Source organism: Malus sylvestris, chromosome 9 (genome assembly GCF_916048215.2).
Source record: "Malus sylvestris chromosome 9, drMalSylv7.2, whole genome shotgun sequence".
Taxonomy (NCBI): Eukaryota; Viridiplantae; Streptophyta; class Magnoliopsida; order Rosales; family Rosaceae; genus Malus; species Malus sylvestris.
The window spans coordinates 8,145,724-8,159,076 of record NC_062268.1 but is presented as its reverse complement, the minus strand read 5'-3'; the positions used below and the strand labels follow the sequence as shown (position 1 = coordinate 8,159,076).

Sequence of the window (13,353 nt, the reverse complement as noted above, 5' to 3'; positions counted from 1 at the left end):
AGGTAGAAGACGGATGGTTTTTTTTTTTTTTTTTTTTGTTAAATATTGAAGTGGATCCATATTGACAAATGACGTTAAGTTATTGTCTAGTAGGCGCCATGCTATCAATTAACATAAGTTTTAACAGAAAGCTTAACGAATTTATGAAATTGTCTCAAAATTAAAACTTGAGGTCTGATTCTGGGACAAAAAAAATTTAATGTACCAAATGTTGAAAATCACAATACTTCAAGGTATTAAACTGAGATTAAACTCTCTATATATATATTTTTTCATTGTTCAAAAAAAAAACTAATGAAAAGGGATTGAAAATTTTAAGTTTTAATGATAAGGAAAAAATAAAAAGTAAAGTGAATAGTACTATAATTGACTTTTTAGTCTAAAAATATAATTTTTCGTTAAAATGAATAGTACCGAGAATTTTTTTGTTACCTTTTCCAAAAAAAAAACATATATTTTTTTTTGCTAAAACCATATTGGAATCGCAAAGTAAAACCGTAAACTCCGAAAATCGGAATTTTTCTACACAACTTTAAATGGCTAAGACACAAATATATAGCTAATTAGAAATTCAGGAAATGATCAGTTTCCCTAATTCTATTTTACTTCAATCATACTGTAGGCCGGAATTTTCAGAATTCCGGCATCCACCATTGTTTTCCTCACAGCTGCAGCAAGATCCCATCTCTCCTTCCCAGCATTAATGTTTGACAAAACCACGTATCGTCCACAGTGTTGTGGCTGCAACTCGAGAAGTTTCTCACCAACTTCATTTCCCAGCTCAGCAGTCCCATGAATCTTACAAGAACCTAAAAGAGCCCCCAATACAGAGGCATCAGGCTCGAAAGGCATGCTTTTAATAACTTCAGTTGCCTCCCAAAACAGCCCTGCTCTGCCCAAGAGGTCAACCACACACCCGTAGTGTTCCATTATCGGCTCAACCCCGAAATCATTTGTCATCGATCTAAACAATTCCAAACCAAACTTCACCAGTTTTCCACGAGCACATGCTGTAAGAACTGCGACAAATGTAACCTCATTAGGCTGCAACCTCTCCATCTTCATTTTTTCAAACAAGTCCAAAGCCTCCTTCTCTTTACCATTCAAAGAAAGTGCAGAAATCATCGCATTCCAAGTACAAACTTCTTTAACTACCACTTGCTGGTACATGTATCCAGCGCTGTTCAAACAGCCAGTCTTCCCGTAAAGATCCACCAATGCAGTCCCTAAAAACGCAGTCAATTCAATCCCATTCCTAATAACATGCCCATGTATTTGCTTCCCCCAATAAATAGATCCCCACCCACCCAAATTAGCACAGGAAGAAAGCACACTAACATAAGTAGCTTCATTTGGCTTCACAAAACAACCCATCACATTCTCATGATTCATCATTATCTGAAAAAATCGAATTCCCTCGCTAAAACACCCATTTCTCCCAAACCCGTTTATAACGCTTGTCCATGAAACCACGTCCCTTTCCGGCATGCTTTCAAATAGCAAAACAGCAGAACCCATATCCCCATTCTTCCCAAACCCATCAATCATCGCATTGCACGCAACCACACATGGTTCAGACATTTCCTCAAACACCTTACGCGCATCGCACAATTTACCAAGCTCGGCATAGAAGCTCACAAACGAGGTCTGTATAAAAGGGTCGCGCAAAACGCCGCGTTTTACGACTTGGGTATGAAGCGGAGAGCCCAGACGGGGCGATGAGGAGGAGGAAGAGGTGGCTGCGGCGGCTTTGATAAGCGGAGGGAATGTGTGGCTGTTGGGAGGGGCTTGGTGGGCAAGCATGTGGATGAAGAGAAGGAGGGTCTTGCGGGGTTGGCCGAAACCGAGATGGGCTCTGATCAAAGTGTTGTAGAGGAGGGTTGGCATCCATTTGGAAGCGGAGGGTTTAGGGTGTTGGTTGTGGAGGAGATGACCGTTGGTGAATAGGCGGGAATGGATCTGTTTGATTTGGTTAGGGTGCTTGAGGAAGCATTGGAGGAGTTGAAGTAGAGACTCGGGTGATGAGTGTGGCATAACACCAATTCATGTGTATCAAAAATTGTGCTTGCTATTTTATCATATTTGTTTTAAAACTAATTATAAAACTGTGTGAGAGGGAGAAGGGAAAGGTGAGAGAGAAACGCTCAGGCGTATGAGAATTGTGTCCTCACACTTTTAGTCTTATATCTTTATTTATACAAATTATGATGAGTTTTCTTGCCTTAAAAGTAGTACGAAGTGCATGAATAATGATCACATTCCTAATTATTTATTCAATTCATAACAATATTGATTGTCACAATTTTGCTTTTGTTTGCTAAACAAATTGCATAAGAGAGAATCGAACTTGGAATCTAAAGTGTATGACTAAATATAGTTAACACTAAAAGGTCCAAATCAAATTTGACATTCAAAAGAGACAGTAATTGTACTTGTTAATTTGAAAAGTCAATTCTAATTGGCGTGAATTGACAACCATTACCTTTGCTGCCAAAATTGACAACAACTTCAAATCATTTTCTAATTGATTATTAAATGGTTTTTATCGTTTATTATTATTTTTGTTCTAAAATTATTCATTATAATATAACAATATTTTAATTTGATATATTGAAAAGAAAGCAAAACATTAAAATATGTCAAAGTGTCGCATTCGTAGTCTTATCCAAATTTTATACTTAAAATTTAACATCTCCATTGAAAATTCTTTATCTTTTTTGTTTTCTTCCCTTATTTTTATATTAAAAGCTGATGTACGATGACTATTTTAAAATGTCAATAACATCTCTCTTCAGCTCCCCTCCCTTTCCTCTTCTTCTTCGTTTGTCATGGGCCACAAAAATCTGCTCTTGGGTTAGTCAAATAATCAGCTCGGCCCAAATAACATTGCAAACGATGAAATGACCCTGTGAACGTGTTTTATGCCGTCCTTCCTCCGACAATTAAGAATATTCCATCGATTAAAATATGCCACGGCATTTTCACTTGACGACCCAAAATGCTAACAACTCTCGCTGCTTCTGTGGATCCCTTTCCGGAAAAAAGCACCCCATCAACTATAGGTACTGGGTACAAACATTCGGATAAGGATTCTCTCTTGATCCTAAAAAACTGAGCCTGCTGAGCAGGCAATCGTGACCGTTGAAATTTGATCCAACGACTACAAACAGGGGGGTCAAGAGAGGATCTAATCCCAAACATTCCAAGTGCTTGATTGGTAAAAGAAAAACTCATCATCTATCCATATTTATGCTCTAATTGATTCGTAGTTTTGAAATTTTTTTGGTGTCCTTCTTTTGTAACAAAGTCGGGTTTTTTTTCTTAATTATTGAGTTTGAAAGAGTTTTTATCTAAAATATAATGTAATGTTATCAAGACGTATGTGAAAATTCCTTACATATATGCATGTATTAGGGAGGAATCGAGATTGCTTTGTGTCAAATTTTCGGATATCTATGTGTTGGAGTAATTGAAACATATCCGTCTATCGGAATATGCGTTTTCTAGTGGATTTCTTTTTTATTATCTTGAATAAACAAACCTTATGCGCAGAGTTGGATTTAGGGGTGGTTTGAGAGTGAGGTGCTTAAAAAAAAGCACCCATGAAAAAAAGTTGTGAAGGTTTTAGGTGTTTGGTAAACTGAAAAAAAAAGGGCTTATTTTGGAAGCTGCTGTGAGAATAAGCTAAAATCAAAGGAAAAAGCTAAAGCTGCTATTTGTAGTTTTGGAAAACTGGTTTTTTTTCAAAGCACACCGAGCTACAGTGCTCCTTTAATGAAAAGACCCACTATCAGACTGCTTTTTTTTTCAAAAGCACTTTTACAAAAAAGTTTAACAAACACTCTGCTGATTTATTTCATAGCCGCTTATTCTCACAGCAGTTTTTTTTTCAAAGCACAGCAATACCAAACCAGCCCTTAGTCAAGTTGGTTAGAAGAGCGTCTTGTTCAAGTTCGAATTTTCATTTTAGATTAGATTAATTTAGTGTCAACAATCTATTGAATAAAAAAAAAACGAACTTTATGCAAATGGTTGGAAGTAACTCTTACTGAACCTTATTTCTAATTTGTTCTTCTTTGATCATAATGACCAGTCATTTGATGCATATGGTGTTGGCAATGATGGTGCTCCTGGGATTGCCGTGCTTCAAGAGTGGTGGGGTGTGGATTTTGAAATTAAGAACCATGCTGTCAAGATTTCTCAACTTGCTCCTGGATTCAAAGCACTTATCCCTGAGTAAATTCGCTGAGCTTACGTTAAGCCTTGCTAATATTGTGTGTGTTTGTTGATTTATTTGCTGCATCTCAATGCTAAGTATCTTCTTGCTTCTTTTTCTAGCTTGTATCGTGGGAAGGTTGGTTTAGACGTTGCAGAAGTGCAACATTTGTTTTAAGGTCTTGATTGGCAAGGCGCTGTAAAGGATATCCAAGCTTCTGTTAATAATTGGCTGAAAGCAAATGGCTCGAAGAAGGTGTGGCACGGTTTACTTCTAGACTTCTAGTTTAATTTTATCACAATTGTCTTAATATCTATGATTTGGGGCTGGTCTGGTCTGAGGGTGTATACGTGTTACGGAAATATGAAACAACGAAGATGGAAAATACATGTATACAAATTTTTTAAGCAATCACTTTCTATCGGTTAACAAACAACGAACATACATTACATAATCTCTCAGCTATGTCAATGATGGGTTGCCATTTTCGTATGATTTCTTTTAAGACATAACCTTAGTATGCGGTAAGTTTTATGCCTAGTTTGTACTGTAAGAGAAATCACCACAGAACAGTTGGGCCACTGTATTTCTCCTTGAACATTTAGGTAAAATTAGTCGGTACTAAATTTCAACTTGACCTTTCTGTTTCTACATATATTGTTAGTCGTGAGTCAATATTAGGAAAAAAGGAATGTAAATAGTAGGAGTCCTTTATTAGGTAGGTTTGTTTATAAGCTTTATTATTTGTTTCCTTGTTGAACAATGATTGTACATGTATATATTTCAAAAGAAGTAATACAAACTATCCCGTGAAATTCTATTTGGCATCAAGAGCCGGTATTGCCGAAACCCTAGTTTTTCCGCTGTGCTTGGTTGATTGTTTTTCCTGCAAATCTTCTGCAGAAAAACAGGATTGCCGTGTGTGAAGTTTTGCTGCGTGTGCAGCAGTGTGGGTTGGTTGACTGTGCTCTTTTCTGCACAGTCTTGCCGTGTGTGTGTAGTACAGCAGGATTGTTTGTTTTTCTTCTTTCCAGCAGTGTGGGATTGATTACCGTGCGTGTGCAGCAGTAAGTCTTGCTGTTTTTTTTTTAGACTGCCGTGTGTGTGTGTGATAGTGCTACGTGTGTGGTAGTGTCTTGCTGTTTTCTTTGGGTAAGGCAGATTTGTGTAAGGGAGTATGGCATCTATGGAAGGCAGTGGTTTTTTTAAATTGGAGGACAATGCTCGTACCTCTAATACAGTAGTGAATCCTGTTGTTATTCAGAATGATGCATCTGCTGTACCAAACACTGTGAAACTAAATGGATCGAATTATCCTCTTTGGTCCAAGGTTTTAGAGATGCACATTGCTGGACGCGGTAGGAAGGGCTTTGTGACTGGGAGTACCAAGGAACCTGCTGAGGGTAGTGCTGAGTATGAGATGTGGGAGACAGGGAATGCAATAGTAAAAGGGTGGTTGATCAATTCCATGGAACCTGCTATCATGGGATTTTTTATTCACCTGCGTACCGCTAAAGAAGTTTGGGAAGAGGTGGCTCGGACCTATTATGATGGTTCGGATATTTCTCAGATTTATGAATTGAAGGTTAAATCGTTCAGACTCCGTCAAGAAGGTCGGCCAGTTGGTGTGTATTATGCTGATCTCAAGTCCGTTTGGCAGGAGTTAGATCAACGGAGACCAATCAAGATGGAATGTGCTGTGGATCTCAAGACACTTCGAGAAGAAATTCAAATTGATCGTGTGTATGCTTTTTTGGCGGGTTTGGATGATGTCTTTGATAAAGTGTGTAGTGATATTTTACGTACTCAGCCCTTACCATCGGTTGAGGAGGTGTTTTCTGTTGTTCGGCGTGAAGCTCAACGCCATGCTACTATGATGGGTGGAAGTAACAACCAAGGAGGGTTGCCATCCATGGCCATGATCTCTCGGCCAGCTGGTAATCCTCGTCCTAGTAATTTTTTGAATCAATCTTTAAATTCTCGTCCCTTCAATCGAGAAAATAAAGATGATTTGAAGTGTACTTTCTGTGGACAAACCCGTCATACTGAGGATACATGCTTTGCTAAGCATGGGGTGCCTGATTGGTTCCCAGAATTGAAGAAAAAATTGCGTGCCAAGGAGCGTGGAGCAGTAGGGTCCAGTGGAGGCCGTGCCTCCCTTGCTGCGGCTACACCAACAGTACAGGAAGCCGTGCCTAGCCCTAGTGACTCTAGTCAAAATTTGTTGACTCGTACTCGGGGTGACTCGTCTTCCAACACAGGTATCTCGGGACGTGTTCTCTTAGCCTCCGAAATTCAGGACCATACAGGTTGGATTCTGGACTCTGGGGCAACGGATCATATGACATATGATAAAAATATGTTTCAATACATGACTACATCTCACAGGAAAAACATAACAACTGCCAATGGTACTTTGGCACCCGTGTGTGGTGCAGGCACCGTGCATCTCACCCCGTCACTTCCCTTACATCATTGCTTGCTTGTTCCTTCTTTAACTCATCAGTTATTATCCATACCACAGGTTACTGAACAATTAGATTGTGTTGTTCTAATGTATTCGTCCTTTTGTCTACTTCAGGATATTCAGACCAAGGAGATAATTGGGCGTGGCACTAAGAGAGAGGGGTTGTACTATGTGGACGACGTCGTTCCTGGCAGAGCTAATGCCGTTCGAGTGTCCCGGTCTAGTAATTTACAAGAAGTGTGGTTGCTGCATCGTCGGTTAGGGCATGCAACTTTTGGGTATTTACGGCATATGTTGCCTAGTCTATTTAGTGGAATAAATGAATCAGACTTACATTGTGAAGTATGTATTCTTGCTAAAAGCCATCGTGCTTCGTTTCCTCCTAGTATGAATAAAAGAGTTTTACCATTTGAACTTGTGCACTCTGATGTTTGGGGACCTTCTCCTGTTGTTACTTCTTCTGGGATTAAGTGGTTTGTTACATTTGTGGATGATTGCACTCGTATGACGTGGCTATATGTGTTAAAAAATAAAAGTGATGTTGGTATGGTATTTCGATCTTTTTCTCAGATGATTGGAACACAATACTCGCATGTGGTTAAAGTTCTCCGTTCTGATAATGGTGGTGAGTATCTTAATCTTGAGTTGTCGAAGTTTCTTGGTGATCACGGCATTCTCCATGAAACAACTTGTCCCCATACTCCACAACAAAATGGGGTGGCTGAAAGGAAAAATCGCCATATCTTAGAAACGGCACGTGCTCTACTTCTAGGAGCATCTGTTCCTAAGGTTTTTTGGCCTGAAGCTGTCACTTATGCTGTCTATGTGATTAATCGTATGCCCTCTCGGGTGGTTGATTTTCGCACCCCTCTTCAAGTCCTCACTCAACATGTTCCAGTGGTGTCTACTAATACTCTCACCCCTCGGGTATTTGGGTGTGTGGCGTATGTGCATATTCCAAAGATTCATCGTACTAAGTTGGATCCATGTGCTCTCCGATGTGTGTTTGTTGGTTTCTCCTCTCACCAAAAAGGGTATAAATGTTATCACCCTGAGACTCGTCATATGTATGTTACCATGGATGTGACCTTTTCTGAGTCGGAGTTGTTTTATGCTCCCGTATCTTCATCTTCAGATCACCAGAGGGAGAGCACTAGTAGTGATCTGGAATGGTTGGATCTAGACAGAAACACTATGGTAGAGATCACACCTGCTGTGACTCAGGAGAATGATACTATAGCAGAGATTTCAAGTGTTGTAGTACCATCAGAACAACCACTACAGTCACTTGCCGAGAACCGTATGAAGTCACGGCAACCACCTGCCGAGAGCAGTATGGAGTCGCAGCAACAGCTTGCCGATTTTGATGATGTACCCCCCTATCTCTCTAGCTATACAGTGCAGCCCAATGAATCTTCTCTGGATATACCTGAGGTAAGTATTGTGGATGATTATGTAACTAGTGCAAGTAATGATGTAAATACTTATAAGCTGCCACCGAGACAAAATCGAGGTGTGCCACCTGACAGGTTTTCTCCGGAAGGTAAAGTGAAGTATCCAATAGCTAACTATGTCTCATGCAATGGTCTTGCACCAGAGCGCAAGACCTTGGTGGACAATATGGAGTCTATTCGAGTACCAACCCGTGTGGATGAGGCTCTAAAGGATCCAAAGTGGGCAAAAGCAATGGATGAGGAAATGTTGGCATTACAGAAGAATAATACATGGGAGGTGACGTCTTTACCAGAAGGAAAAAAACCAGTGGGATGTCGGTGGGTGTTTACTGGCAAATACAAAGCCGATGGATCGATAGACAGGTACAAAGCAAGGTTGGTAGCTAAAGGATACACCCAAACATATGGGGTAGATTATCAAGAAACGTTCTCTCCGGTTGCCAAGATGAATACGGTACGTGTCTTGATATCTTTAGCTGCTAATATGGACTGGCCATTAAAACAGTTTGAAGTGAAAAATGCTTTCCTCCATGGGAACTTGGAGGAAGAAGTATATATGGATTTTCCTCCTGGGTACAGTGCTGGTAGGAATACCGGAGTTTGTCGGTTACGTAAGTCTCTTTATGGACTTAAGCAATCACCTCGTGCGTGGTTTGATAGGTTTACTCAAGTTATGAAAAAGATTGGGTATTATCAGAGTCATTCTGATCATACATTGTTTGTTAAACGAAGACAGGGAAAAGTGACAGCCTTAATCATCTATGTAGATGACATGATCATCACTGGAGATGATTTTGATGAGATTTCAAAGTTGCAGGGTAATCTTGCGGCTGAGTTTGAAATGAAGAACCTAGGGGATTTGAAGTATTTTCTTGGAGTTGAAGTTGCTCGATCTTCGAAAGGTATTTTCTTGTCACAACGTAAGTATGTTTTGGATTTGTTAAAAGAAACTGGTATGCTGGGATGTAAACCAGTAGATACTCCTATTGTTGAAAAACATCATCTATGTTGGGATCCGAATCAGAAATCAGTTGATAAAGGGAGATATCAGAGACTTGTAGGGAGATTAATTTATTTGGCTCATACACGACCAGATATTGCCTATGCAGTGAGTGTAGTGAGTCAATTTATGCATTCACCGAGTGAAGATCATATGGCTGCTGTTATGCGTATCTTAGCATATTTGAAGTCTGCACCTGGAAAAGGAGTTTTATATCAGAAGCACAAACATTTGAGGGTTGAGGGGTTCACAGATGCTGATTGGGCAGGAAGTGTGAGTGACAGAAGGTCTACTTCGGGATACTTTACTTTTGTAGGAGGAAATTTGGTTACATGGCGAAGTAAAAAACAGAAGGTGGTGTCTAGATCCTCAGCTGAGGCTGAGTATAGAGGGATGGCTCACGGCATTTGCGAGATTCTCTGGCTTCAAAAACTTCTTGGGGGACTTGGGTTTAAGCCTAAGGAGACCATGAGACTATATTGTGATAATAAGTCAGCGAGAGATATAGCTGATAATCCGGTACAGCATGATAGGACAAAACATGTGGAAGTTGATCGACACTTTATTAAAGAGAAACTTGAGAGGAAAATTGTGTCAATACCATTTGTGAATTCAGAGGAGCAACTTGCAGATGTTCTAACTCATGCGGTATGTAGTCGAAAGTTTGATGACTCACTTGTCAAGTTGGGCATGTGTGATATCTATGCACCAACTTGAGGGGGAGTGTTAGTCGTGAGTCAATATTAGGAAAAAAGGAATGTAAATAGTAGGAGTCCTTTATTAGGTAGGTTTGTTTATAAGCTTTATTATTTGTTTCCTTGTTGAACAATGATTGTACATGTATATATTTCAAAAGAAGTAATACAAACTATCCCGTGAAATTCTATTTAGTAGCCGAAATTGTAGGAAAGATGAGAGAAAATCGGCTCTGGTGATTTGGACATGTGCAAAGAAGGCCGACTGACGCTCCGGTTCGAAGATGTGACTACGGGACAGAGGTTCAGGGCCGAAGGGGTAGAGGAAGACCTAGGAAAACTTTGGAAGAGACTCTAAGAAAAGACTTAGAGTACTTGGATCTAACGGAGGACATGACACAAAACCGAGCGCAATGGCGTTCTAGGATTCATATAGCCGACCCCACTTAGTGGGAAAAGGCTTTGTTGTTGTTGTTGTTGTTGTTGTATCAATCAGTTACGATATGAATTTTAGAAAGCAAACTCATTTGTTAAATTAATAGGTGGGTGTTGCTGGATTTTGCATGGGTGGTGCTCTCTCAATTGCAAGTTCTGTTTTGCTCCCTGACGGTGATGCTGTTGTTGCGTTTTATGGAGTGCCGCCATCAGAGCTTGCAGACCCTGCTAAAGCTAAGGCTCCTGTTCAGGCTCATTTTGGAGAGCTTGATAGTTTCGTTGGCTTTTCAGATGTGACGGTACCGATTTTTTCTTATGCATCTTTTAGTCTTAATTATTTTAGTTACCTCCTAAAGCTTTTTGGAAGTTGTTTTTTCTGGGCTGAGTTGTTGACGCCTAATGGTTGTGAATTTGGGGCACGTGAGCATAGCATTGTATAGTTGAGACCGCAATAATCTTGGCCATTCATGTGCAATTGTATATGCCGTTGGCAATGCAGGCGTGTGCGCTCTTTATGCGCATAAGATGATTGTGCACCTGATTTGAGTGCTACGATGATTAAATTTCTGAATTACTTTGAGAAATATATCCTTGAACATACTAATGCAGAATTACTTATGTCGACATTTGGATCTTGATTTTCAGCCTGCCAAGTCTTTGGAGGAGAAGCTGAAAGCATCAGGAATCCCTTACGAGGTGCACATTTATCCCGGCAATGCCCATGCATTCATGAATAGGTCTCAAGAAGGTGCGAAGAGGAGGAAGGACTTGGGATTGACTGATGAGGATGAAGCGTCATGTCAGTTGGCTTGGCCTCGCTTCCAGTCATGGATGTCTCGCTATTTGTCCGCTTAAGTTTTTGTTAGTGTAGTTTTATATATCTGACACTCCGACGTATGATGCTACTTTCCCGTTCCTACTATACGCAACAGGGTGTCCTATGCAGCCTTATGGACTATAGATAAGGTACCGTACTGGTACACTTGTAAGGTGTAACTACCTAACTTAATGGTTTGGCTCGCAATAATATTTGATCTTAGTGAGTTCTGGTGTCCTTAATGGTTTGGCTGGACTTATGGCCTTCACCATCACAGCTACCACCATCCAACCGCAGCCACCCATCACCATCATCACTACTACCTTCCCATGGCCATATCATCACCACCACCACGTTCTCATTGCATAACCGCTGACACCAACACATCACCACCTCTGCTATGGCCACATTGTCATGACCATTACACACATTGCCGCCGCCGCCTCTCCAACACCATCGATGCCGCCACCACCACTTCGACACCATCGATGCCACCACTATCCCTCCACCTTCACCAGTGTTCCGATCCCACCATCAGCACCGACGCCACCACCATCACTAGCACGTGTCAACAACTCGTGTAGATTGATGAATATATATGTCCAAATTAAACACAGTACAAAATATGTATACACTTTTAGGATTATCTAAATAAGAAATTAAACAAATTTTAGAAAATCGAATTATGTGATTTTAATTTCCATAATTTTGGTGCTCTTAAAATTTCTCATATCCAATCGAAGGTAAATTTTGACTTCTTTCTGTTGTGTGGCACAACATGTATGTGACGGGGTAATGCGTGAGAAGTTGTAAAAATAAACGAAAAGTAGGGCAAAGGTTAGAAAAAAGCATGAGTGAGGTTTGAGCAAGTTGAGCAAAATGTTGAATGTTTGAATTATGGGAGAAGCAGACCCCTTAACTAATGCCTTGGACTCACTGCATACCAACAATCATATCTTAAACAAATGGAATGGAATGGACCACACCATCCATCCTTTTGTCACGAATGGATTTAACATGACTAATTGCAAAGGAAGCGATTTTCACGTTCTATTTTTAGTTTTTACACACTGTTTAATTTTGGTCATTAGTTTCGTTTGATGTATTCAATCTAATAATTATAACTAAAGATGAATATGTGAGAAACTAAAAAGATGTGTGAAATTACTCCCCGTTATAATCTTTTGAAGCAGCCTCTCCATAAATGGGGGTAAGGCTAGCCGACATTCACCTCTCCCAGACCCTGCGTAAAGCGGGAGCCTTGTACACTGGGTACGACCTTTTTATAATCTTTGAAGAGAATGAGAGATGGTGATGGTCTTCACATGTTTCACGTGTCACCACTTGCATATGAATGTATTCACAAATACTTTCCTATGTCCAATAAGCACCATATAATACTGAAAAAAAATGAACCTTTTTAATATATGGATCTTGATAAAAAAAATCTACTTGAACCAATTAACTTGATTCCTAGCTATATGCAGATAAGAACCTAGACCTTCTTTAGGTCTTATCTTTATTTTTTATTTTTTTAGATAACCGTTTTGGCATTGCTAAACCCTAAACCCTAATTTATGCATTCCAAGTTCCAACCCTAGCTTTTGGCTCTTTCAATGCCAGGTGTACAAATATTATGAAATACTTACTTTGGAGCTTAGAAGCTAAATGGGGGTGATAAACTCTTTATTTTCAATTAGTTTTCAGGTGCTTAATGTCAAGCATACTTGGACATTTGTATCGTGTATAAAATTGACTAACTAAAAAATTCAATCTTCAAATTATAGTCTGACACATGAAAAAATGACCAACTAAAAAATCACAAATAGATAAGTTGTATTCTACACACTTGTTAAATTATAATTTATATGTAAGGAGTAATGACTGGTTACATATAAATCGAGTATTTTCCTTCATGGATCTAGCGTGTTAACAAGTCGTGAATGTGAGCTTGTGATGATGACCAACCAGTTGTCCAAGCCGGGAAATTATTGAGAAAATTAACACTTTTTTATGCTGTGTCAAGAGCATTTATTTAATTTTATTTTACTAGGTAAGAATCGTGTGTTCTGGTTTTCGCAAAATTATTAACAAAATTAGTTGGATTTATGCCTAGCTAGTCATATATATAACCACAATTTCTTCGCCTTTCAACATCAAAATTAAACCTAAAAATATAATTTTTGTGTACAAATGCTTTGTCAACGACGGATCAAAATTTAACACCTTAATCAAATCTAAAACTTGTGAAATTTCTCATTGCGTGATG

At 39.5% G+C, this 13,353-nt stretch overlaps 2 protein-coding genes across 2 annotated transcripts; one reads left to right on the top strand and one right to left on the bottom strand.

Annotated features, from left to right (window-relative positions):
- Positions 1–531: 531 nt before the first annotated feature.
- On the bottom strand, positions 532–2,198 carry LOC126583361 (putative pentatricopeptide repeat-containing protein At1g10330). The gene has a single exon (XM_050247710.1). The coding sequence runs from the start codon at positions 2,032–2,034 to the stop codon at positions 598–600; it is 1,437 nt and encodes a 478-aa protein (XP_050103667.1). The 5' UTR covers positions 2,035–2,198; the 3' UTR covers positions 532–597.
- An 845-nt stretch (positions 2,199–3,043) lies between these two features.
- LOC126583373 (uncharacterized) lies at positions 3,044–11,301 on the top strand. The gene is made up of 5 exons (XM_050247722.1): positions 3,044–3,217; positions 4,094–4,236; positions 4,339–4,471; positions 10,375–10,566; positions 10,913–11,301. Exons 4-5 carry the CDS (start codon positions 10,396–10,398, stop codon positions 11,120–11,122), a joined length of 381 nt encoding a protein of 126 aa, XP_050103679.1. The 5' UTR covers positions 3,044–3,217; positions 4,094–4,236; positions 4,339–4,471; positions 10,375–10,395; the 3' UTR covers positions 11,123–11,301.
- Positions 11,302–13,353: the final 2,052 nt, after the last annotated feature.